General features: G+C 46.9%; 1 protein-coding gene and 1 pseudogene across 4 annotated transcripts in view; both read right to left on the bottom strand.

Moving 5' to 3' along the window:
* LOC139256522 (zinc finger protein 850-like) overlaps positions 1–26040 on the bottom strand; it is a 511041-nt pseudogene that overhangs the window by 103774 nt on the left and 381227 nt on the right.
* LOC139260402 (zinc finger protein 239-like) overlaps positions 19507–26040 on the bottom strand; it is a 70193-nt gene continuing 63659 nt past the window's right edge. For 3 of the 4 annotated variants that reach the window (XM_070876974.1, XM_070876975.1, XM_070876977.1), the window contains one exon: positions 19507–20438. In XM_070876974.1, coding sequence (XP_070733075.1) covers positions 19739–20077 — 339 coding nt within the window. In that variant the 5' untranslated portion in view covers positions 20078–20438 and the 3' untranslated portion in view covers positions 19507–19738. Of the gene's footprint in view, positions 20439–22269; positions 22437–26040 lie in introns of those variants that run through there. The other variant, XM_070876976.1, reaches the window with a different exon arrangement.

Consider the following 26040-nt stretch of genomic DNA (forward strand, 5'->3'; position numbering starts at 1 on the left):
TTCCTCAGCTGAGTGTGGAAAGAGATTCGCTCGTTCATCTTAACTATTATCACTATAGCATGATCGTAATGTAGAGTATCATACACTGCTCTGTATATGGAAAGGGAATCAATTGATCATCCCATTTACTAACACACCAGCAGCCACACCGTTGAGACCGGTTAGATACTTCACGTGTGGGATGGATTCACTCCATTGTCCCACCTGTTTACACTCCAGAGTGTCCACATTGAGAACTTGCTTTAAATACTCTGACTGTGAGAAAAGCTTTCAAAATTGAAAGCAGCTGATACACGATCAGCGCACTGATGCTGGAGAGAGGCTGTTTCAATATCCTGTGTGTGGGAAGAAATTCACCTACCTGCTGAGACACCAGTGAGTTCACATGTGACAGCAGGGGTTTGGATTCTGTTATTAATCACATCCAGGGCTGAGCCATGGCAGAGTGTCTGTGCACTTGGGTTTTGGTGTGATTGATTTATATTCTCTCAATTGGATCACAGAAAATCATTCTCCATTCACTAACTGGGACTTTCAATGGTGGGGCTATTACCCAGCATGCTCTATGGGGAGAATGTGTCCTATTCACAGCGGAGGAGCCCAGTGCACAGACGCAGTGCCAGACGGTATATGGAGCATGCGCAACGTGACTTTGATCAGAGCCGTATGGCTGCTCATAACGGACAGAGGCGGAGATGAGATTTTGCGCTGATTACGAATCAGCGGAGCGCAGAGGAACCGCTGAGTGTAGAACTGAACCCAGACAGAGTCAGCACCTTCAGGGGAGGAGAGGGAGGGGAACCAGTGAGTGTAGAACTGAACCCAGACAGAGTCAGCACCTTCAGGGGAGGAGAGGGAGGGGAACCAGTGAGTGTAGAACTGAACCCAGACAGAGTCAGTACCCTCAGGGGAGGAGAGGGAGGGGAACCAGTGAGTGTAGAACTGAACCCAGACAGAGTCAGCACCTTCAGGGGAGGAGAGGGAGGGGAACCAGTGAGTGTAGAACTGAACCCAGACAGAGTCAGTACCTTCAGGGGAGGAGAGGGAGGGGAACCAGTGAGTGTAGAACTGAACCCAGCCAGAGTCAGCATCTTCAGGGGAGGAGAGGGAGGGGAACCAGTGAGTGTAGAACTGAACCCAGCCAGAGTCAGCACCTTCAGGAGAGGGAGGGGAACCAGTGAGTGTAGAACTGAACCCAGACAGAGTCAGCACCTTCAGGGGAGGAGAGGGAGGGGAACCAGTGAGTCCGAGCAGCGGGAGTCCGGGGGAGGCCTACAAAAGGCCCAATGTCGAGGAGGAGCTGCAACGAGGAGAGAAGGCAAACAAGAAGTAGAAAGAAATCGAAAGGTGAGGGGGTAAGTGATTGGTAAGTAGTTTTTCTTTTTCTTTATCAGTAAGTAACCTTTTCGCATTGTTGTTGCCAAATTAAGTTAATCTAAGGGTTAAGTGTTGGCAGGAGAGCTCGGACATGTGACATGCTCCTCCTGTACTATGTGGGAAGTCAGGGACGCTTCTGGTGCCCCTGACGACTACGTGCGCGGGAAGTGCATCGGCCTGCAGCTCCTAACAGACTGCATTGCGGCACTGGAGCTGCGGATGGATTCACGCTGGAGCATCCACGATGCTGAGGTGGACGTGAATAGCACGTTTAGTGAGTTGGTCTTACCGCAGGTAAAGGGTACACAGCCAGATAGGGAATGGGTGACCAACAGGAAGAGCAGTGCAAGGAAGGTAGTGCAGGGGTCTCCTGTGGTCCTCCCCCTGCAAAACAGATACACCGCTTTGGGTACTGTTGGGGGGGGGGGGGGATGACTCAGCAGGGGAGGGCAGCAGCAGCCAAGTTCATGGCACCGTGGGTGGCTCTGTTGCACAGGAGGGCAGGAAAAAGAGTGGGAGAGCGATAGTGATAGGGGATTCATTTGTAAGGGGAATAGATAGACGTTTCTGTGGCCGCAACCGAGACTCCAGGATGGTATGTTGCCTCCCTGGCGCAAGGGTCAAGGATGTCTCGGAGCGGGTCAGGGCATTCTGAGAAGGGAGGGTGAACAGCCAGTTGTTGTGGTGCATATAGGTACCAACGATATAGGTAAAAAATGGGATGAGGTCCTACGAGATGAATTTAGGGAGCTCGGAGATAAATTAAAAAGTAGTACCTCAAAAGTAGTAATCTCAGGATTGCTACCAGTGCCATGTGCTAGTCAGAGTAGAAATTGCAGGATAGCTCGGATGAATACATGGCTTGAGGAGTAGTGCAGAAGGGAGGGATTCAAATTCCTGGGACATTGGAACCGGTTCTGGGGGAGGTGGGACCAGTACAAACTGGACAGTCTGCACCTGGGCAGGACCGGAACCAATGTCCTAGGGGGAGTGTTTGCTAGTGCTGTTGGGGAGGGGTTAAACTAATATGGCAGGGGGATGGGAACTAATGCAGGGAGACAGAGGGAAGTAGAATGGGGCAGAAGCAAAAGATAGAAAGAAGAAAAGTAAAAGTGGAGGGCAGAGAAACTTAAGGCAGAAAACAAAAAGGGCCACATTGCAGCAAAATTCTAAAGGGGCAAAGCGTGTTAGAAAGACAAGCCTGAAGGCTCTGTGCCTCAATGCGAGGAGTATTCGGAATAAGGTGGATGAATTAACTGCGCAGGTAGCAGTTAACGGTTATGATGTAATTGGCATCGCGGAGACATGGCTCCAGGGTGACCAAGGCTGGGAACTCAACATCCAGGGGTATTCAACATTTAGGAAGGATAGACAGAAAGGAAAAGGAGGCGGGGTGGCATTGCTGGTTAAAGAGGAAATTAATGCAATAGTAAGAAAGGACATTAGCCTGGATGATGTGGAATCGGTATGGGAGGAGCTACGGAATACCAAAGGGCAGAAAACGCCAGTGGGAGTTGTGTACAGATCACCAAACATTAGTAGTGAGGTTGGGGACAGCATCAAACAAGAAATTAGGGATGCATGCAGTTATGATGGGTGACTTAAATCTACATATTGATTGGGCTAACCGAACTGGTAGCAATGCGGTGGATGAAGATTTCCTGGAGTGTATTAGGGATGGTTTTCTGGACCAATATGTTAAGGAACCAACTAGGAAGCTGGCCATCCTAGACTGGGTGATGTGTAATGAGAAAGGACTAATTAGCAATCTTGTTGTGCGAGGCCCCTTGGGGAAGAGTGACCATAACATGGTAGAATTCTTTATTAATATGGAGGGTGACACAGTTAATTCAGAAACTAGGGTTCTGAACTTCAGGAGAGCTAACTTCGATGGTTTGAGGCATGAATTGGCTAGAATAGACTGGCAAATGATACTTAAATGGTTGACGGTGGATAGGCAATGGCAAACATTTAAAGATCACATGGATGAACCTCAACAATTGTACATCCCTGTCTGGAGTAAAAATAAAACGGGGAAGGTGGCTCAACCGTGGCTAACAAGGGAAATTAAGGATAGTGTTAAATCCAAGGAAGAGACATATAAATTGGCCAGAAAAAGCAGCAAACCTGAGGACTGGGAGAAATTTAGAATTCAGCAGAGGAGGACAAAGAGTTTAATTAAAAGGTGGAAAATAGAGTATGAGAGGAAGCTTGCCGGGAACATAAAAACTGACTGCAAAAGCTTCTATAGATATGTTAAGAGAAAAAGATCAGTTAAGACAAACGTAGGTCTCTTGCAATTGGATTCAGGTGAACTTATAATGGGGATCAAAGAAATGGCAGACCAATTGAACAAATACTTTGGTTCTGTCTTCACGAAGGAAGACACAAATAACCTTCCGGAAGTACTCGGGGACCGAGGGTCTAGTGAGAAGGAGGAACTGAAGGATATCCTTATTAGGCAGGAAATTGTGTTAGGGAAATTGATGGGATTGAAGGCCGATAAATCCCCGGGGCCTGATAGTCTGCATCCCAGAGTACTTAAGGAAGTGGACCTAGAAATAGTGGATGCATTGGTGATCATTTTCCAATAGTCTATCGACTCTGGATCAGTTCCTATGGACTGGAGGGTAGCTAATGTAACACCACTTTTTAAAAAGGGAGAGAGAAAACAGGTAATTATAGACTGGTTAGCCTGACATCAGTAGTGAGGAAAATGTTGGATTCAATTATTAAAGATGAAAGAGCAGCGCATTTGGAAAGCAGTGACAGGATCGGTCCAAGTCAGCATGGATTTATGAAAGGGAAATCATGCTTGACAAATCTTCTAGAATTTTTTGAGGATGTAACTACCAGAGTGGACAAGGGAGAACCAGTGGATGTGGTGTATTTGGACTTTCAAAAGGCTTTTGACAAGGTTCCACACAAGAGATTGGTGTGCAAAATCAAAGCACGCGGTATTGGGGGTAATATACTGACGTGGATAGAGAACTGGTTGGCAGACAGGAAGCAGAGAGTCGGGATAAACGGCTACTTTTCAGAATGGCAGGCAGTGACTAGTGGGGTGCCGCAGGGCTCAGTGCTGGGACCCCAGCTATTTACAATATACATTAATGATTTAGATGAAGGAATTGAGTGAAATATCTCCAAGTTTGCAGATGACACTAAGCTGGGTGGCGGTGTGAGCTGTGAGGAGGATGCTAGGAGGCTGCAGGGTGACTTGGACAGGTTAGGTGAGTGGGCAAATGCATGGCAGATGCAGTATAATGTGGATAAATGTGAGGTTATCCACTTTGGGGGAAAAAACACGAAGGCAGAATATTATCTGAATGGCAGCAGATTCGGAAAAGGGGAGGTGCAACGAGATCTGGGTGTCATGGTTCATCAGTCATTCAAAGTTGGCATGCAGGTACAGCAGGCGCTGAAGAAGACAACTGGTATGTTGGCCTTCATAGCGAGAGGATTTGAGTATAGGAGCAGGGAGGTCTTACTGCAGTTGTACAGGGCCTTGGTGAGGCCTCACCTGGAATATTGTGTTCAGTTTTGGTCTCCTAATCTGAGGAAGGATGTTCTTGCTATTGAGGGAGTGAAGCGAAGGTTCACCATACTGCTTCCCGGGATGGCTGGACTGACATATGAAGAGAGACTGGATCAACTGGGTCTTTATACACTGGAGTTTAGAAGGATGAGAGGCGATCTCATAGAAACATATAAGATTCTGATGGGACTGGACAGGATAGATGCGGGTAGAATGTTCCCGATATTGGGGAAGTCCAGAACCAGGGGAAACAGTCTTAGGATAAGGGGTAGGCCATTTAGGACTGAGATGAGGAGAAACTTCTTCACTCAGAGAGTTGTTAACCTGTGGAATTCCCTACCGCACAGAGTTGTTGATGCCAGTTCATTGGATATATTCAAGAGGGAGTTCGATATGGCTCAAGGGATCAACGGGTATGGAGAGAAAGCAGGAAAGGGGTACTGAGGCAATGATCAGCCATGATCTTATTGAATGGTGGTGCAGGCTTGAAGGGCTGAATGGCCTATTTTCTATGTTTCTATGTGCAGAACTGAACCCAGCCAGAGTTGGTGGTGGTAAACTGGGAGCGGAGGATAAACAATCTTGAGACGTGCGATGTGTTTGGATTTCAGCACAGGGAGGAGGGAGAGTGTGTTGTACAGGGATTTGTAGCTTTGTAAGAACAAGAGAGGAAAGAATCTTACATAGAAACTACAATTGTTCTGAATTTCTTTCCTGTTCTGTAATCTCCTTTTACAGGATATTAGAAGGGGAGATTTTCAGACAGGAAACACAAACCAAACATCACGTCAAGATCTGACGGAGTCAGTCGATTCATCAGGACCTGAATATCATTGGCCTTTGAAAGTGGAAGGAGAAATGTTTGTCTGTTCTGTCTGTGGGAAAAGATTTCAAACATCAGTGTAACTGGAAAGCACCGAGACACACACACACCTGAGTGAGTGTTCCAGTGCACTGACTGTGGAAAGAGCTTTAACCAGTTACACAGCCTGAAAAAACATCGCACCATTCACAGCGGGGAAAAACTGTAAACGTGTTGTGTGTGTGGGCGAGGCTTCAACTGATCATCCAACCTGGAGAGACACAAGGATACCCCAAATGTTGCCCCTCCGTCTGGTACAGCAATCTCCTCGGCACGGGAATGGAGACATGTCCAAATCAATAACGGGCTGAGTTTAATCTTTCTGGGCCTGTGGGGTTGGTTTATATCAGACAGGAGGAGATTGGTGTCAGTGACTGTGGGGTTGGTTTAACATAGAAACATAGAAAATAGGTGCAGGAGTAGGCCATTCGGCCCTTCTAGCCTGCACCGCCATTCAATGAGTTCATGGCTGAACATGCAACTTCAGTACCCCATTCCTGCTTTCTCGCCATACCCCTTGATCCCCCTAGTAGTAAGGACCTCATCTAACTCCTTTTTGAATATATTTAGTGAATTGGCCTCAACAACTTTCTGTGGTAGATAATTCCACAGGTTCACCACTCTCTGGGTGAAGAAGTTTCTCCTCATCTCGGTCCTAAATGGCTTACCCCTTATCCTTAGACTGTGTCCCCTGGTTCTGGACTTCCCCAACATTGGGAACATTCTTCCTGCATCTAACCTGTCTGAACCCATCAGAATTTTAAATGTTTCTATGAGGTCCCCTCTCATTCTTCTGAACTCCAGTGAATACAAGCCCAGTTGATCCAGTCTTTCTTGATAGGTCAGTCCCGTCATCCCGGGAATCAGTCTGGTGAACCTTCGATGCACTCCCTCAATAGCAAGAATGTCCTTCCTCAAGTTAGGAGACCAAAACTGTACACAATACTCTAGGTGTGGCCTCACCAAGGCCCTGTACAACTGTAGCAACACCTCCCTGCCCCTGTACTCAAATCCCCTCGCTATGAAGGCCAACATGCCATTTGCTTTCTTAACCGCCTGCTGTACCTGCATGCCAACCTCCAATGACTGAAGTACCATGACACCCAGGTCTCGTTGCACCTCCCCTTTTCCTAATCTGTCACCATTCAGATAATAGTCTGTCTCTCTGTTTTTACCACCAAAGTGGATAACCTCACATTTATCCACATTATACTTCATGTGCCATGCATTTGCCCACTCACCTAACCTATCCAAGTCACCCTGCAGCCTCATAGCATCCTCCTCGCAGCTCACACTGCCACCCAACTTAGTGTCATCCTCAAATTTGGAGATACTACATTTAATCCCTTCATCTAAATCATTAATGTACAGTGTAAACAGCTGGGGCCCCAGCACAGAACCTTGCGGTACCCCACTAGTCACTGCCTGCCATTCTGAAAAATACCCATTTACTTCTACTCTTTGCTTCCTGTCTGCCAACCAGTTCTCAATCCATGTCAGCACACTACCCCCAATCCCATGTGCTTTAACTTTGCACATTAATCTCTTGTGTGGGACCTTGTCGAAAGCCTTCTGAAAGTCCAAATACATCACATCAACTGGTTCTCCCTTGTCCACTCTACTGGAAACATCCTCAAAAAATTCCAGAAGATTTGTCAAGCATGATTTCCCTTTCACAAATCCATGCTGACTTGGACCTATCATGTCACCTCTTTCCAAATGCGCTGCTATGATGGAATCAATTATCCTTAATAATTGATTCCATCATTTTACCCACTACCGATGTCAGGCTGACCGGTCTATAATTCCCTGTTTTCTCTCTCCCTCCTTTTTTAAAAAGTGGGGTTACATTGGCTACCCTCCACTCCATAGGAACTGATCCAGGGTCTATGGAATGTTGGAAAATGACTGTCAATGCATCCGCTAATTCCAAGGCCACCTCCTTAAGTACTCTGGGATGCAGACCATCAGGCCCTGGGGATTTATTGGCCTTCAATCCCATCAATTTCCCCAACACAATTTCCCGACTAATAAGGATTTCCCTCAGTTCCTCCTTCTTACTAGACCCTCTGATCCCTTTTATATCCGGAAGGTTGTTTGTGTCCTCCTTAGTGAATACCAAACCAAAGTACTTGTTCAATTGGTCTGCCATTTCTTTGTTCCCCATTATGACTTTCCCTGATTCTGACTGCAGAGGACCTACATTTATCTTTACTAACCTTTTTCTCTTTACATATCTATAGAAGCTTTTCCAGTCCATTTTAATGTTCCCTGCAAGCTTCCTCTCGTACTCTATTTTCCCTGCCCTAATCAAACCCTTTGTCCTCCTCTGCTGAGTTCTAAATTTCTCCCAGTCCCCGGGTTCGCTGCTATTTCTGGCCAATTTGTATGCCACTTCCTTGGCTTTAATACTATCCCTGATTTCCCTTGATAGCCACGGTTGAGCCACCTTCCCTTTTTTATTTTTACGCCAGACAGGAATGTACAATTGTTGTAGTTCATCCATGCGGTCTCTAAATGTCTGCCATTGCCCATCCACAGTCAACCCCTTAAGTATCATTCGCCAATCTATCCAAGCCAATTCACGCCTCATACCTTCAAAGTTACCCTTCTTTAAGTTCTGGACCATGGTCTCTGAATTAACTGTTTCATTCTCCATCCCAATGCAGAATTCCACCATATTATGGTCACTCTTCCCCAAGGGGCCTCGCACAATGAGATTGCTAATTAATCCTCTCTCATTACACAACACCCAGTCTAAGATGGCCTCCCCCCTAGTTGGTTCCTCGATATATTGGTCTAGAAAACCATCCCTTATGCACTCCAGGAAATCCTCCTCCACCGTATTGCTTCCAGTTTGGTTAGCCCAATCTATGTGCATATTAAAGTCATCCATTATAACTGCTGCACCTTTATTGCATGCACCCCTAATTTCCTGTTTGATGCCCTCCCCAACATCATTACTACTGTTTGGAGGTCTGCACACAACTCCCACTAACGTTTTTTGCCCTTTGGTGTTCTGCAGCTCTACCCATATAGATTCCACATCATCCAAGCTAATGTCCTTCCTAACTATTGCATTAATCTCCTCTTTAACCAGCAATGCTACCCCACCTCCTTTTCCTTTTGTTCTATCCTTCCTGAATGTTGAATACCCCTGGATGTTGAGTACCCAGCCCTGATCATCCTGGAGCCACGTCTCTGTAATCCCAATCACATCATATTTGTTAACATCTATTTGCACAGTTAATTCATCCACCTTTTTATGGATACTCCTTGCATTAAGACACAAAGCCTTCAGGTTTGTTTTTTAACACCCTTTGTCCTTTTAGAATTTTGTTGTACAATGGCCCTTTTTGTTCTTTGCCTTAGGTTTCTCTGCCCTCCACTTTTCCTCATCTCCTTTCTGTCTTTTGCTTTTGTCTCCTTTTTGTTTCCCTCTGTCTCCCTGCATTGGTTCCCATCCCCCTGCCATATTAGTTTAACTCCTCCCAAACAGCACTAGCAAACACTCCCCCTAGGACATTGGTTCCGGTCCTGCCCAGGTGCAGACCGTCCGGTTTGTACTGGTCCCACCTCCCCCAGAACCGGTTCCAATGCCCCAGGAATTTGAATCCCTCCCTGCTGCACCACTGCTCAAGCCACGTATTCATCTGCGCTATCCTGCGATTCCTACTCTGACTAGCACGTGGCACTGGTAGCAATCCCGAGATTACTACTTTTGAGGTCCTACTTTTTAATTTAGCTCATAGCTCCTTAAATTCGTTTCATCAGACAGGAGGGGATTGGTGTCAGTGACTGTGGGGTTGGGTTATATCAGACAGGAGGGGATTGGTGTCAGTGACCGTGGGGTGGGTTTATATCAGACAGGAGGGGATTGGTGTCAGTGACTGTGGGGTGGGTTTATATCAGACAGGAGGGGATTGGTGTCAGTGATTGTGGGGTGGATTTATATCAGACAGGAGGAGATTGGTGTCAGTGACTGTGAGGTGGGTTTATATCAGACAGGAGGAGATTGGTGTCAGTGACTGTGGGGTGGGTTTATATCAGACAGGAGGAGATTGGTGTCAGTGACTGTGGGGTGGGTTTATATCAGACAGGAGGGGATTGGTGTCAGTGACTGTGGGTGGGTTTATATCAGACAGGAGGAGATTGGTGTCAGTGACTGTGGGGTTGGGTTATATCAGACTAGATGAAGTAGTCAAAGTTGAAGTGATATTATTTTTATATCTAATGATATTCATATACAGGTATTTAGAAAAAGGAGAGAGAACATGAGCAGTAAACCACGGACCAGCTAACTTAACGTCAGTGGCAGGAAAGATAATGGTATCTATACTCAAAGATGCAACAGAAAACATCTCGGAATTGAAAATATAATGCAGAGCAGACAGCATGGATTTCAAAAGGGAAGGTCGTGCTTGACGAATCTGACTGAATTCTTTGAAGAAGGGATAGAAAGTGTAGACAGGGTAATGCAGTTGATTCGCTATGGTACGTTACATTCTCGATGATCTTGCCAGTTTGATTAGCCCGTCACTTCTGATGAAGTGATTCCCATCCCCCCTGATTCTCCTGGGCCTTCAGGTTACCCAGCTCTTTTGCTGAGGGTTGGTAGACAATCTGCCCCAGGACCTTTGACAGCGTTGCTCTGGAACTCACTGCCAGGAGGTGCAAGGTCAGTCTAAGGGTTGGAAAAGTTGCTCAAATTGAGAAAATATGTGCTATCCTCGGTTTTGCAAATGGAAGTCTAGAGTACAAAACACAAGATATAATGTTAAAATGAGAAGCTCATTCGAATATTGTGTCCAGGTTTGGGCATCTTTGGAAAGATATCAAAGATCTGGTGGTACCAGACATGAGAGGCTTCACTTATGATGACAGATTCCAGAAACTGGGACTGCTCATCATTCTGGTGCGTGCTCAACATTCTGAGAGTGAAACTGGTTGGTGAGCCAGTAACGGAAGGGCATAAACTTCAGATTATTGTCCAAATGAATGAAGGAAGAGAGCAGAAAATGTGCTTTTCGTTTCACACACTGGATTGTTAGGATACAGAATTCTCTACCGCAAACGAGATGTACAATAGCTTTTAAAAAGGCGAGTGGGAAAATGTTGGGAAAAGGAATAATTGGAATAATTGTAAACAATATGGGGAAAGGACTCTTGGAGAGTCTGCACAGGCATAATGAGCCAAATGACCTCTTCCTGTGCTGATAACATCCATGACTGCATACAAAGAGACAGCTTTGCTCAATGATGACCAAGCCAAGACCGAGAACCATGGGGAACCTACAACCCATCCACATTACTCCATGAACCACCAGCTATTCCAGTAACAAGTAAAGAACAAATTGTCTGCATCAAAATTCAGACAACACAGAAAATGCTGTAAACACACAGCAGCTCAGAGAGAGAACACAGGAGTTTATGCAAGTTGACAAAGGGTCCACACCAAATCTTGCCTCTAATTTATATTTTAGGTGCGCGCTCCCTTTAACTGGCTGCATAACCCATTCAAATTTCCGTGCTTGTGCAGTTTCTTCAATGTAAAAGCCGGTGAGTGGCCTGTGCGGAACCTCCAGACCGCTGAGCGGCCGTACAGCTTAGCAGGGCGACGGACCAAGAGCTGGAAAGTGGGATTAGGCTGGATAGCTCTTTATCGGCCGCACAGACATGATGGGCCAAATGGCCTCCTTCTCTGTTGTAAACTGCTATGATTCCATGTTACCAATCTCCTCCTGTCTGATATAAACCCACCCCACAGTCACTGACACCAATCTCCTCCTGTCTGATATAAACCCACCCCACAGTCACTGACACCAATCCCCTCCTGTCTGATATAAACCCACCCCACAGTCACTGACACCAATCTCCTCCTGTCTGATATAAACCCACCCCACAGTCACTGACACCAATCCCCTCCTGTCTGATATAAACCCACCCCACAGTCACTGACACCAATCCCCTCCTGTCTGATATAAACCCACCCCAGTCACTGACACCAATCTCCTCCTGTCTGATATAAACCCACCCCACAGTCACTGACACCAATCCCCTCCTGTCTGATATAAACCCAGCCCACAGTCACTGACACCAATCTCCTCCTGTCTGATATAAACCCACCCCACAGTCACTGACACCAATCCCCTCCTGTCTGATATAAACCCACCCCACAGTCACTGACACCAATCCCCTCCTGTCTGATATAAACCTACCCCACAGTCACTGACACCAATCTCATCCTGTCTGATATAAACCCACCCCACAGTCACTGACACCAATCTCCTCCTGTCTGATATAAACCCACCCCACAGTCACTGACACCAATCTCCTCCTGTCTGATATAAACCAACAATTATTATCATAGGCAGTCCCTTGGAGTCGAGGATGACTTGTTTCCACATTAAGAATGAGATCTCAGATGACTGTTAAGTCCAGTGCGGGAGCTACAGTCTCTGTCGCAGGTTGGACAGACGGTGGTTGAAAGTACGTTGGTTGAAGTGCCGGTTTGTTGAAGTGCTTGGGTTGTCGTGCGCTCCTTCCGCTGTATGTGCTTGGTCTCCACTTGCTCCAGGTGGAGAGACTCGAAGTGTTCGACGCCCTCACGGATTATTCTCTTCCACTTTGAGTGATCTTGCGCCAGGGATTCCCAGGTGTCGGTGGGGATGTTCAACTTCTTCAAGGAGGCCTTGAGGGTGTCCTTCAAGCGTTTCCTCTTCCTCCTGGGGCTCGCTTGCCGAAGCTCTGAGTAGAGCGCTTGCTTTGGGAGTTTCATATCAGGCATATGGACGATGTGGCCCGCTCATCGTGGCTGATCGAGCGTGGTCAGTGCTTCAATGCTGAGGATGTTGGCCTGCGTGAGAACAGATGTTGGTGTGTCTATCCTGCCAATGGATTTGCAGGATCTTCCAGAGGCAGTGTTGATGGAACTTCTCCAGTGCTTTGATGTGCCTGCTGTACATAGTCCATGTCTGAGGGCAGGTATCACTACTGCTCTGTCGACCATGAGCTTTGTGCTCGTTTTAAGGTTCTGATCTTCAAACACTCTATTCCTTTGGCGACCAAAGGCTGTGCTGACACACTGAAGGCAGTGTTACACCACGTTATCGATATCTGCCTTTGTTTACAGTAGGCTCCCGAGGTATGCAAAATGTCCAAGGCCTCATCATAGAAACATAGAAAATAGGTGCAGGAGTAGGCCATTTGGCCCTTCGAGCCTGCAGCACCATTCAATAAGATCATGGCTGATCATTCCCTCAGTACCCCTTTCCTGCTTTCTCTCCATACCCCTTGATCCCTTTAGCCGTAAGGGCCATATCTAACTCCCTCTTGAATATATCCAATGAGCTGGCATCAACAACTCTCTGCGGTAAGGAATTCCACAAGTTAACAACTCTCTGAGTGAAGAAGTTTCTCCTCATCTCGGTCCTAAATGGCCTTCCCCTTATCCTTAGGCTGTGTCCCCTGGTTCTGGACTTCCCCAACATCGGGAACATTCTTCCTGCATCTAACCTGTCCAGTCTCGTTAGAATTTTATATGTTTCGATGAAATCCCCTCTCATCCTTCTAAACTCCAGTGAATACAGGCCCAGTCGATCCAGTCTCTCCTCATATGTCAGTCCAGCCATCTCGAGAATCAGTCTGGTGAACCTTCGCTGCACTCCCTCAATAGCAAGAACGTCCTTTCTCAGATTAGGAGACCAAAACTGTGCACAATATTCCAGGTGAGGCCTCACCAAGGCTCTATACAACTGCAGTAAGACCTCCCTGCTCCTATACTCAAAACCCCTAACGATGAAGACTAGCATACCATTTGCCTTCTTCACCGCCTGCTGTACCTGCATGCCAACTTTCAATGACTGATGAACCATGACACCCAGGTCTCGTTGCAACTCCCCTATTGCTAATCTGTCACCATTCAGATAATATTCTGCCTTCGTGTTTTTCCCCCGAAATGGTTAACCTCACACTTATCCACATTATACTGCAGCTGCCATGCCCCTCACCTAACCTGTCCAAGTCAGCCTGCAGCCTCTTAATGTCCTCCTCACAGCTCACACCGTTACCCAGCTTAGTGTCATCCGCAAACTTGGAGATATTACACTCAATTCCCTCATCCAAATCATTAATGTATATTGTAAATAGCTGGGGTCCCAGCACTGAGCCCTGCGGCATCCCACTAGTCACTGCCTGCCATTCTGAAAAAGTCCCGTTTATCCCGAATCTCTGCTTCCTGTCTGCCAACCAGTTCTCTATCCATGTCTGTACATTACCCCCAATACCATGTGCTGATATTTTGCACACCAATCTCTTGTTGGGACCTTGTCAAAAGCTTTTTGAAAGTCCAAATACACCACATCTACTGGTGCTCCCTTGTCCACTCTACTAGTTACATCCTCAAAAAATTCCAGAAGATTTGTCAAGCATGATTTCCCTTTCATAAATCCATGCTGACTTGGACCGATCCTATCACTGCTTTCCAAATGCACTTCTATTTCATCTTTAATAATTGATTCCAACATTTTCCCCACTACTGATGTCAGGCTAACTGGTGTATAATTACACGTTTTCTCTCCCTCCTTTTTTTTATAAAAGTGGTTCTATTAGCTACCCTCCAGTCCATTGGAACTGATCCAGAGTCGATAGACTGTTGGAAAATGATCACCAATGCATCCACTATTTCTAGGGCCACTTCCTTAAGTACTCTGGGATGCAGACTATCAGGCCCCGGGGATTTATCGGCCTTCAATCCCATCAATTTCCCGAACACAATTTCCCGCCTAATAAGGATATCCTTCAGTTCCTCCTTCTCACTAGACCCTCGGTTCCCTAGTACTTCCGGAAGGTTATTTGTGTCTTCCTTCCTGAAGACAGAACCAAAGTATTTGTTCAACTTGTCTGCCATTTCTTTGTTCCCCATTATAAATTCACCTGAATCTGACATTAGTTTGTCTTCACTAATCTTTTTCTCTTCACATATCTATAGAAGCTTTTGCAGTCAGTTTTTATGTTCCCGGTAAGCTTCCTCTCATACTCTATTTCCCCCCTCCTAATTAAACCCTTTGTCCTCCTCTGCTGAATTCTGAATTTCTCCCAGTCCTCAGGCCAATTTATATGGCTCTTCCTTGGCTTTAACACTATCCTTAATTTCCCTTCTTAGCCACGGTTGAGCCACCTTCGCCGTTTTATTTTTACTCCAGACAAGAATGTACAATTGTTGAAGTTCATCCATGTGATCCACTGCAGATGACCTCTGCACTACCTTCCTTCCACTGCTCTTCCTGTTGGTCATCCATTCCCTATCTGTCTGTGTAACCTTTATCTGCGGTATGACCAACTCACTAAACGTGCAATTCACAGCATCGCGAATGCTCCAGTGAGTCCACCCGCAGCTCCAGTGCCGCAATGCGGTCTGTCAGGAGCTGCAGCAGGATACACTTCCCACACATGTAGTCGTTAGGGACACTGGAAGCATCCCTGACTTCCCATATAGCACAGGAGGAGCATGACACGTGTCCGAGCTCTCCTGCCATGACTTAACCTTTAGCTTAATTTAATTTGGCAACAACAATGATAAAGGTTACCTACTGGTAAAGGAAAAAAAAAAGAAAAACTACTCACCAATCACCAGCCAATCACTTACCCCCTTGGCTGTGACGTCACCTTTCGATTTCTTTCTACTTCTTTGTTTACCTTTTGCCCCAGCAGCTGCACCAGCTGGCCTCCTCGATCTCCCGTCTCCTCCGACTGCTGCCCGAACTCCTGGAATCTCGGGCCTTTTATAGGCCTCCTCGATCTCCCCGGACTCCCGTCTCCTCCGACTGCTGCCCGAACTCCTGGACTCGGGGGCCTTTTATAGGCCTCCTCGATCTCCCCGGACTCCCGTCTCCTCCGACTGCTGCCCGAACTCCTGGACTCACGGGCCTTTTATAGGTCTCCTCGATCTCCCCGGACTCCCGTCTCCTCAGACTGCCAACATGGATTTTGATAATTGGGGAAGGGTTGGGAGGTGGGGGTGCAGTGCTGTGTGGTGGGGGCAGGTTGATAGAGCACCTTTGTTTTATGGGTGTTTAGTGTAAGACCTATGCTCTCAGACGCTACGGTGAATGTGTTGATGATGGTTTGGTATTCGTCCTCCGAGTGAGCACAGACGCAAGCTTCATCTGTATATTGTAAATCAAGAACAGATGATGGCACCACCTTGGATCTGGTCTGAAGTCGATGGAGGTTGAACAGTTTCCTGTTTGTTCTACAGATTATCTCCACTCCAGCGGGAAGCTTACTGACAGTGCAATGTAGCATTGCAGCAAGGAAGATCGAGAAGAGCATCGGTGCAATGACATAGCCTTGTTTCACCCCGGTTCAGACATGAATTGGGTCTGTGGTGGATTGGTCACCAATCCATTGGTCAGGATTACCACTTGCATGTTATCATGAAGCAAGCAGAGAATGGTGACAAATGTTTGAGGACAGCCGAATTTGAAGAATACACTCCATAATCCCTCACGGTTGAATGTCAAAGGCCTTGGTCGGGTCAAATAAGGTTGAACCAACCCCACAGTCACTGACACCAAGTGGACTGGGAAAATACATTAAAGGGTAAGACTGTAGAAACGCAGTGGCAAACATTTAAGGAGATATTTCATAACTTAGAAACATAGAAACATAGAAAATAGGTGCAGGAGTAGGCCATTCGGCCCTTCTAGCCTGCACCGCCATTCAATGAGTTCATGGCTGAACATTCAACTTCAGTACCCCATTCCTGCTTTCTCGCCATACCCCTTGATCCCCCTAGTAGTAAGGACCTCATCTAACTCCTTTTTGAATATATTTAGTGAATTGGCCTCAACAACTTTCTGTGGAAGAGAATTCCACAGGTTCACCACTCTCTGGGTGAAGAAGTTCCTCCGCATCTCGGTCCTAAATGGCTTACCCCTTATCCTTAGACTGTGACCTCTGGTTCTGGACTTCCCCAACATTGGGAACCTGTCTAACCCCGTCAGAATTTTAAATGTTTCTATGAGGTCCCCTCTCATTCTTCTGAACTCCAGTGAATACAAGCCCAGTTGATCCAGTCTTTCTTGATAGGTCAGTCCCGCCATCCCGGGAATCAGTCTGGTGAACCTTCGCTGCACTCCCTCAATAGCAAGAATGTCCTTCCTCAGGTTAGGAGACCAAAACTGTACACAATACTCCAGGTGTGGCCTCACCAATGCCCTGTACAACTGTAGCAACACCTCCCTGCCCCTGTACTCAAATCCCCTTGCTATGAAGGCCAACATGCCATTTGCTTTCTTAACCGCCTGCTGCACCTGCATGCCAACCTTCAATGACTGATGTACCATGACACCCAGGTCTCTTTGCACCTCCCCTTTTCCTAATCTGTCACCATTCAGATAATAGTCTGTCTCTCTGTTTTTACCACCAAAGTGGATAACCTCACATTTATCCACATTATACTTCATCTGCCATGCATTTGCCCACTCACCTAACCTATCCAAGTCGCTCTGCAGCCTCACAGCATCCTCCTCGCAGCTCACACTGCCACCCAACTTAGTGTCATCCGCAAATTTGGAGATACTACATTTAATCCCCTCATCTAAATCATTAATGTACAGTGTAAACAGCTGGGGCCCCAGCACAGAACCTTGCGGTACCCCACTAGTCACTGCCTGCCATTCTGAAAAGTCCCCATTTACTCCTACTCTTTGCTTCCTGTCTGACAACCAGTTCTCAATCCATGTCAGCACACTGCCCCCAATCCCATGTGCTCTAACTTTGCACATCAATCTCTTGTGTGGGACCTTGTCGAACGCCTTCTGAAAGTCCAAATATACCACATCAACTGGTTCTCCCTTATCCACTCTACTGGAAACATCCTCAAAAAATTCCAGAAGATTTGTCAATTCTCAGGAAAGATTTATTCAAGTGAGAAATAAAGATGCTAAGAGAAGGATGAACCATCCCTGGCGAACGAAGGAAGTAAAGGATGGTATCAAATTGAAAAAAAGGCATACAATGTTGCAAAGGACAGTGGAAGGTCAGAGGATTGGGAAATTTTTAGAAACCAGCAAAGGATAACTAAAAAAAATGATGAAGGCAGAGAAGATAGCAGATGAGAGCAAACTAGCAAGAAATATAAAAACAGAAGTAAGTGCTTCTACAGAGATATAAAAAGGAAATGAGTATTTTAGCTAAACATTGGTCCCTTAGAAGATGAGACTGGAGAATTAATAATGGGAAACACAGAAATGGCAGAGATTTGAACAAATATTTTGTATCGGTCTTCATGGTAGAGGATACAAAAAACATCCCAATAGTTGATAATCAACGAGCTATTGCAGAGGGGGGGGGAACACTTAAACAGTCACTATCACCAGACATAAAGTAGTAATCAAACTAATGGGACTAAAGGTGGACAAGTCCCCGGGACCTGATGACATGCATCCCAGGGTCTTAAAAGAAGCGGCTGCAGAGATAGTGGATGCATTGGTTGTAATCTGCCAAAATTCCCTGAATTCTGGAGAGGTCCCAGCGGACTGGAAAACTGCAAATGTCACACCCCTATTCAAGTAAGGAGGGAGACAGAGAGCAGGAGACTATAGACCAGTTAGCCTACCATCTGTCAATGGGAAAATACTAGAGTAAGTCATTAACAAAGTAGTAGCAGGACATAAAGAAAATCATATTACAGTCAAGCAGAGTCAGCATGGTTTTATGAAAGGGAAATCATGATTGACAACTTTGCTGGAGTTGTTAGGGGATCTAATGTGTAGAGTGGATGAAGGAGAACCGGCTGATGTTGCATATTTGCATGTCCAGAAAGCATTCGATAAGGTGCCACACAAAAGGTTACTGCACAAGCTAAGAGCTCACGGGGTTGGGGGTAATATATCAGCATGGATAGAGGATTGGCTCACTGACAGAAAACAGAGTCGGGATAAATGGATCATTTTCAGGTTGGCAAACTGTAACTAGTGGGGTGCTGTGGGATCAGTGCTAAAGCCTCAACTATTAACAATTTATATTAATGACTTGGATGAAGGGACCGAGTATAATGTAGCCAACTTTGCTGATGATACAAAGATAGGTGGGAAAGCAAGTTGTGAGGAGGTCGCAAAGAATCTACAAAGGGATATAGATAGACTCAGTGAGTGGGCAGAAGTCTGGCAGATGAAAATGAGGTAAAATGTCAGGTTATCTTCTTTGGTAGGTAAAATAAAAAAGCAAATTATTTAAATGGGGATGATTACAAAATGCTGTAGTAGAGGGATGTGGGGGTTCTTGTACATGAAACACAAAATGTCAGCATGCAGGTACAGCAAGTAATCAGGAAGGCAAATGGAATGCTGGCCTTTATTGCAAGGGGGATGGAGTATAAAAGTAGGGAAGTCATGCTACAACTGTACGGGGCGTTGGTAAGACCACACCTGGAGTACAGCGCACAGTTTTGGTCTGGACTTGTCTCCATTCCCGAGCCGAGGGGATTGCTACACCAGATGGGAGGGGCAACATTTGGGGACACTGATTCCCCACCAATTCCCATTCCCCTTCTTTCTGGTGGATAATGGAGGGGCCATTGTGTGTAATGTGCAAGTCAGTAAGAATTGTCAGCAAGCTTTCTAATTGGAGGTTGTATTCAGTGGAAATTTTCACACACTGTATTGTAGATTTTATACCAAAGATCAATTTAGAATTAAAGTAAAAGTTGATAATTTTATTGCAAATTAAATTTCTGTTGAGAGTTGCTGAATTAAGGGGAAAGATAACACACAGCATTTCTTAAATGGACACTGCAGCCCCGAGAACACAATCAGCAATATATCCAGAATATTAAAGTCCAGCCCAGTTATAGGGTTATTAACATCAGCAGAAACAAACTCCAACTGTCAGAATGAACATGGTTCAGTCGGGATGTGATTAACAGCAGCAATAACAGCAGATTCCAACCCCTGCAGTCACTTGTGAACTCGTTGGTGTCTCAGCAGGTGGGATGACAGAGTGAATCCCTTCCCACACTCAGAGCAGGTGAACGGCCTCTCCCCAGTGTGAACTTGCTGGTGTTTCAGCAAGTTGGATGACCGAGTGAATCCCTGCCCACACTGAGAGCAGGTGAATGGCTTGTCCCCAGTGTTAACTCGCTGGTGTTTCAGCAGGTCGGATGAACAAGTGAATCCCTTCCCACACTCTGAGCAGGTGAATGGTCTCTCCCCAGTGTGACTGCGTCGATGCATTTCCAGCTCAGACGGTGATCTGAATCCCTTCCCACAGTCACCACATTTCCACAGTTTCTCCATGGTGCGGGTATTCTTGTGACTCTCCAGGTTGGACGATCAGTTGAAGCCTGGTCCACACACAACACGTGTACGGTTTCTCCCCGCTGTGAATGGTGCGATGTTTTTTCAGGCTGTGTAACTGGTTGAAGCTCTTTCCACAGGCAGTGCACTGGAACACTCACTCGGGTCTGTGTGTGTCTCGGTGCTTTTCCAGTCACACTGATATTTGAAATCTTTTCCCACAGACAGAACAGACAAACATTTCTCCTTCCACTTTCAAAGGATGATGATATTCAAGTCCTGATGAAACGATTAACTCTGTCAGATCTTGACGTGATGTTTGATTTGTGTTTCCTGTCTGAAAATCTCCTCTTCTAATACACTGTAAAAGGAGATAACAAAACTCATCACTGTCAGTACAAGACACGAATTCAGGATAGACACATCTAGTTTCCATGGAACATTCTTTCCTCTCTTGTTCTTCCAAAGCTGTAAATCCCCGTCCCACACATTGTCCCTCCTGCTGTGATGAAATCCAAACCCATCGCATGTCGCTAGACTGTTTCACCTCCCCTCCCAGTTTTCACCACCAATTCTGACTGGGTTCAGAAATACACTCACTGGTTCCCCTCCCTCTCCTCCCCTGAAGATGCTGATGCTGGATGGGTTCAGTTCTACATTGACTGGGTTCAGTTCTACATTCACTGGTTCCCATCCCTCTCCTCCCCTGAAGGTGCTGACTCTGGCCGAGTTCAGTTCTACACTCACTGGTTCCCCTCTGTCCTATCTCTCTCCTCCCTGGAAGATGCTGATTCTGGCTGTGTTCAGATATAGATTCTGGTTCCTCTCCCTCCCCTCTGACCCTTCCCCTTAAGGTGCTGACTGTGGCTGGGATCAGTTCGACACTCACTGGCTCCCCCTCCCTACCTAAGAAGGTGCCAACTCTGGCTGGATTCATTTATACACTCACTAGTTCCCCTCCCTCTCCCTTCCCATGAAGGTGCTGACTCTGGCTGGATTCATTTATACACTCACTAGTTCCCCTCCCCTGAAGGTACTGACTCTGGCTGGGTTCAGTTCTGCACTCACTGATTCCCCTCCCTCCCGTCCCCAAAAGGTACTGACTCTGGCTGGGTTCAGTTCTACACTCACTGGTTCCCCTCCCTCCCCTCCCCTGAAGGTACTGACTCTGGCTGGGTTCAGTTCTACACTCACTGATTCCCCTCCCTCCCATCCCCTGAAGGTACTGACTCTGGCTGGGTTCAGTTCTGCACTCACTGATTCCCCTCCCTCCCGTCCCCTGAAGGTACTGACTCTGGCTGGGTTCAGTTCTACACTCACTGATTCCCCTCCCTCCCGTCCCCAAAAGGTACTGACTCTGGCTGGGTTCAGTTCTACACTCACTGGTTCCCCTCCCTTGAAGGTGCTGACTCTGGCTGGGTTCAGTTCTACACTCACTGATTCCCCTCCCTCTCTCCCCTGAAGGTGCTGACTCTGGCTGGGTTCAGTTCTGCACTCACTGATTCCCCTCCCTCTCCTCCCCTGAAGGTGCTGACTCTGGCTGGGTTCAGTTCTACACTCACTGATTCCCCTCCCTCCCGTCCCCTGAAGGTACTGACTCTGGCTGGGTTCAGTTCTACACTCACTGATTCCCCTCCCTCCCGTCCCCTGAAGGTACTGACTCTGGCTGGATTCATTTATACACTCACTGATTCCCCTCCACTGAAGGTACTGACACTGGCTGGGTTCAGTTCTACATTCACTGGTTCCCCTCCACTGAAGGTACTGACTCTGGCTGGGTTCAGTTCTACACTCACTGGTTCCCCTCCACTGAAGGTACTGACACTGGCTGGGTTCAGTTCTACACTCACTAGTTCCCCTCCCGTCCCCTGAAGGTGCTGACTCTGGCTGGGTTCAGTTCTACACTCACTGGTTCCCCTCCACTGAAGGTACTGACTCTGGCTGGGTTCAGTTCTACACTCACTGGTTCCCCTCCCCTGAAGGTGCTGACTCTGGCTGGGTTCAGTTCTACACTCACTGGTTCCCCTCCCCTGAAGGTGCTGACTCTGGCTTGTTTCAGTTCTACACTCACTGATTCCCCTCCCTCCCGTCCCCTGAAGGTGCTGACTCTGGCTGGGTTCAGTTCTACACTCACTGGTTCCCCTTCCTTCCTTACAGCTGGTTTCTCTTCGACAAACACTGACATCGCTCACTTTGCTCCTGCACCAAGATGGCCACGCATGCTGTGTGCTGCTCACTGAAGATGGCGGAGCGCTGAACCGGACTTCCTGTACGAAAATGGCCGCCGTTAGTCTGGGCCTGCGACCGAGAAAAAGCCCCGAAGCTGTAACCGCCGATATTCCGGTTATTATTCCAAGCTTGCGGCATGCATCGGTTGTTTATGAAGTCTCTCCGGCTCTCCGCTGGTCCATTACTCCCCTCCGTCCCGCTGAAAATGACACCTGTGGAACCTGTGCGAACCGTGTCGCCTCCGTCATTATACACACTGCGCATGCTCCAAACACAGCCAGAGCCCAGGCCTGTGCACTGAGCTCCTGTAGTCTGGGTGTGGCACATTCTCCCCCGCGGGGCATCCTGGGTACATAAGACCATGAGAAATAGGGGCAGGAGGGGGCCACCCGGCCCCCGAGCCTGCTCCTCATTCAATATCATGACTCACAGGCTCAGCTCCACTTCCCTGCCCGCTCCCCATAACCTTTTACTCCCTTACCACACATGGACTACTGTGCACAGTTTTCCCTCCTTATCTAAGGAAGGATATACTTGCCTTGCTTAGATATAGAGTAAAGCTCCCTCAACACTGTCCCACCAGACATTCCAAGGGCAGTTACAACACAGGTTAGATACAGAGTATATCTCCCTCTGCCCTGTCCCAAGAATTCCAGAGTAGATATTGCATTGATTAGATACAGAATAAAGCTCCCTCTACACTGTCCCATTAAACACTCCCAGGGCAGGTACAGCACAGGATAGATAGAGTAAAGCTTTCTCTACACTGTCCTAAAGAAACCCAGGGCAGGTCCAGCAAGGGTTACAATTTAAAGCTCGCTTTACGCTGACCCATCAAACACTCCCAGGGCAGGTACAACACAGATTAAATACACAGTAAGGATCCCTCTGCACTGTCCCACCAGATATTCCCAGGGCAGGTACAGCACAGGTTAGATACAGAGTAAAGCTCCCTCAACATTGTCCCATCAAACACTGGCAGGGCCGGTACAACACATGTAGGACACCGAGTACATCTCCCCCAAACACTCCAGGGCAGGAACAGCATGGGATAAATACAAAACCATTTCTCCCTCTTCCCTGTCGCAACAAACAATCCCAGGGCAGGTACAGGGGGTTAGATACAGAGTAAAGCTCCCTCTACACTGACCCATCAAACACTCCCAGGGCAATACAGCATAATTTGGATGCAGCGTAAACCTCTCTCTAAACAGCCAATCCAAAAATACCCAGGACAGGCACAACACAGGTTAGATACAGAGTAAAGCTCCCTCTACACTGTCCCATCAAACACTCCCAGGGCAGGTACAGCACGGGTTAGATACAGAGTAAAGCTCCCTCTATACTGTCCCATCAAACACTCCCAGGGCAGGTACCGGGGGTTAGATACAGAGTAAAGCCCCCTCTACACTGTCCCATCAAACACTCCCAGGGCAGGTACAGCACGGGTTAGATACAGAGTAAAGCTCCCTCTACACTGTCCCATCAAACACTCCCAGGGCAGGTACAGCACGGGGTTAGATACAGAGTAAAGCTCCCACTATACTGTCCCATCAAACACTCCCAGGGCAACACAGCATAATTTAGATGCAGCGTAAACCTCTCTCTAAATAGCCAATCCAAAAATGCCCAGGACAGGCACAACACAGGTTAGATACAGAGTAAAGCTCCCTCTACACTGTCCCATCAAACTTTCCCAGGGCAGGTACAATATGGGTGAAATACAGAGTAAAGCTTCCTCTATACTGTTCCACCAGATGTTTCCAGGGCAAGTACATCACAGGTTAGACACAGAGTACATCTCCCTCTACACCATCTCACCGGACATTCCCAGGCAGGTACAGCGCGGGTTACTTAAAGATTAAATCTCCCTCTAGCCTGTCCCAAGCACTCCCAGGGTAGGTACAGCATTGGTTAGATACAGAGTTAATGTCCCTCTATGCTGTCCCATCAAACACTCCAGAACAAGTACAGCATGGGTTAGCTACAGAGTAAAGCTCCCTCTATGCTGTCCCATCAAACAGTCCCACCAACAGGCACAGCACGGGTTAGTCAAAGAGTAAGGCTCCCCATAAACTGATCCATCAAACACTGCCATCGCAGGTACAGCACGGGTTAGATACAGAGTAAAACTCACTGTACACTCTCCATCAGCACTCCCAGGGCAGGTACAGCACTGGTTACATACAGAGTAACGCTCCCTCTACGCTATCCCATTAAACACTTCCAGGGCAAGTACAGCACTGATTAAATACAGAGTAAACATCCCTCTACATTGTCCCATCAACCACTCCCAGGGTAGATAAATCACGGGTTAGATCCAGAGTAAATCTCTCTCTACATTGTGTCATCAAACACTCCGAGGGAAGATACAGCATGGATTAGATAGAGAGAAAAGCTAGCTCTACACTATCCTATCAAAAACTGCCAGGGCAGGTACACACAGGTCAGACAGAAAGATTTAGGCTGGGTGTCCCAGAACTTGGGGCCTGGGCAACAGAAGACACAGCCACCAATGGTTGAACAATTATATTCAGGGATGCTCAGGAAGACAGATATCTCATGGGGCAGGGGAGTGGGGGTGTTGTGGGGCTGGAGGAGATTAGAGAGCTCGGGAGGGGCGAGGCCATGGAGGGATTTGAAAATAAGTATTAGAATTTTGAAATCAAGGCGTTGCTTAACCAGAAGCCAATGTAGGTCAGCGAGCACAGGGGTGATGGGCGAGCTGGACTTGGTGCGAGTTAGGACTTTTGGATCAACTCTAGTTTATGTTGGGTAGAATGTGGGAGGAGTGCTTTGGAATAGACAAGTTCAGAAGTAACAAAGGCATGGATGAGGGCTTCAGCAGTGGATGAGCTGAGGCAAGACCGTAGATGGGTGATGTTAGAGGTGGAAATAGGCAGTCTTTGTTATGTTGTGGATATGTGGTCAAAAACTTACTTCAGGGTTAAGTATGATACCGAGGTTGCGAACAGTCTGGTTCAGCCTCAGACAGAAGTTGGAGAGAGGGATGGGATCAGTGGCTAGGGAACAGAGTTTGTGGCAATGACAATTACAAATATCAGAATATTTCACTGGTAAATGTGTGGATGAGTTATTTAAATTAAATCAGTTTCAAAAACGGGTTAACTGATGCAGAAATAACGGATTTCAAATCTTATGCAAGATAGTTCAATAAAGGGGTGGTTCAAAGGATTTCAGCTGAGTTTAAAGTGAGATACTACAGTTCAGTCGACGACAACCACAACTCATGTACTCAAACAGAACAAGTTTGGTGTTTGATATGACAGAAGGCGAACTAGGTGAGAAGTGATTAAGAAAAAGCCCTAAACTGGAACAGTCAGTAACAGAACATCAGTCTCCACTGATCATGGAGGAATCAAATATTCAACAAAAATAATTTATTCAACATTTATACACAATATTAATCTCCAGCTCAGGTATAGAGGTTATTAAGATCATCAGAAACAAACAAGAGCTGCCAGAACGAACATGGTTCAGTGCCCAATGCAATCCCAGTAAATCCTGTTCTATTCACAAATACAGACTTTCTCCTCAGCCCATTTAAAACTGAGATGAGGAGGAATTTCTTCTCTCAGAGGGTTGTAAATCTGTGGAATTCGCTGCCTCAGAGAGCTGTGGAACCTGGGTCACTGAATACATTTAAGACAGAAATAGACCGTTTTTTAACCAATAAGGGATTGAGGGGTTATGGGGAGGGGTTATGGGGAGGG

This window comes from Pristiophorus japonicus, chromosome 3 (assembly GCF_044704955.1).
Source record: "Pristiophorus japonicus isolate sPriJap1 chromosome 3, sPriJap1.hap1, whole genome shotgun sequence".
Classification (NCBI taxonomy): domain Eukaryota; kingdom Metazoa; phylum Chordata; class Chondrichthyes; family Pristiophoridae; genus Pristiophorus; species Pristiophorus japonicus.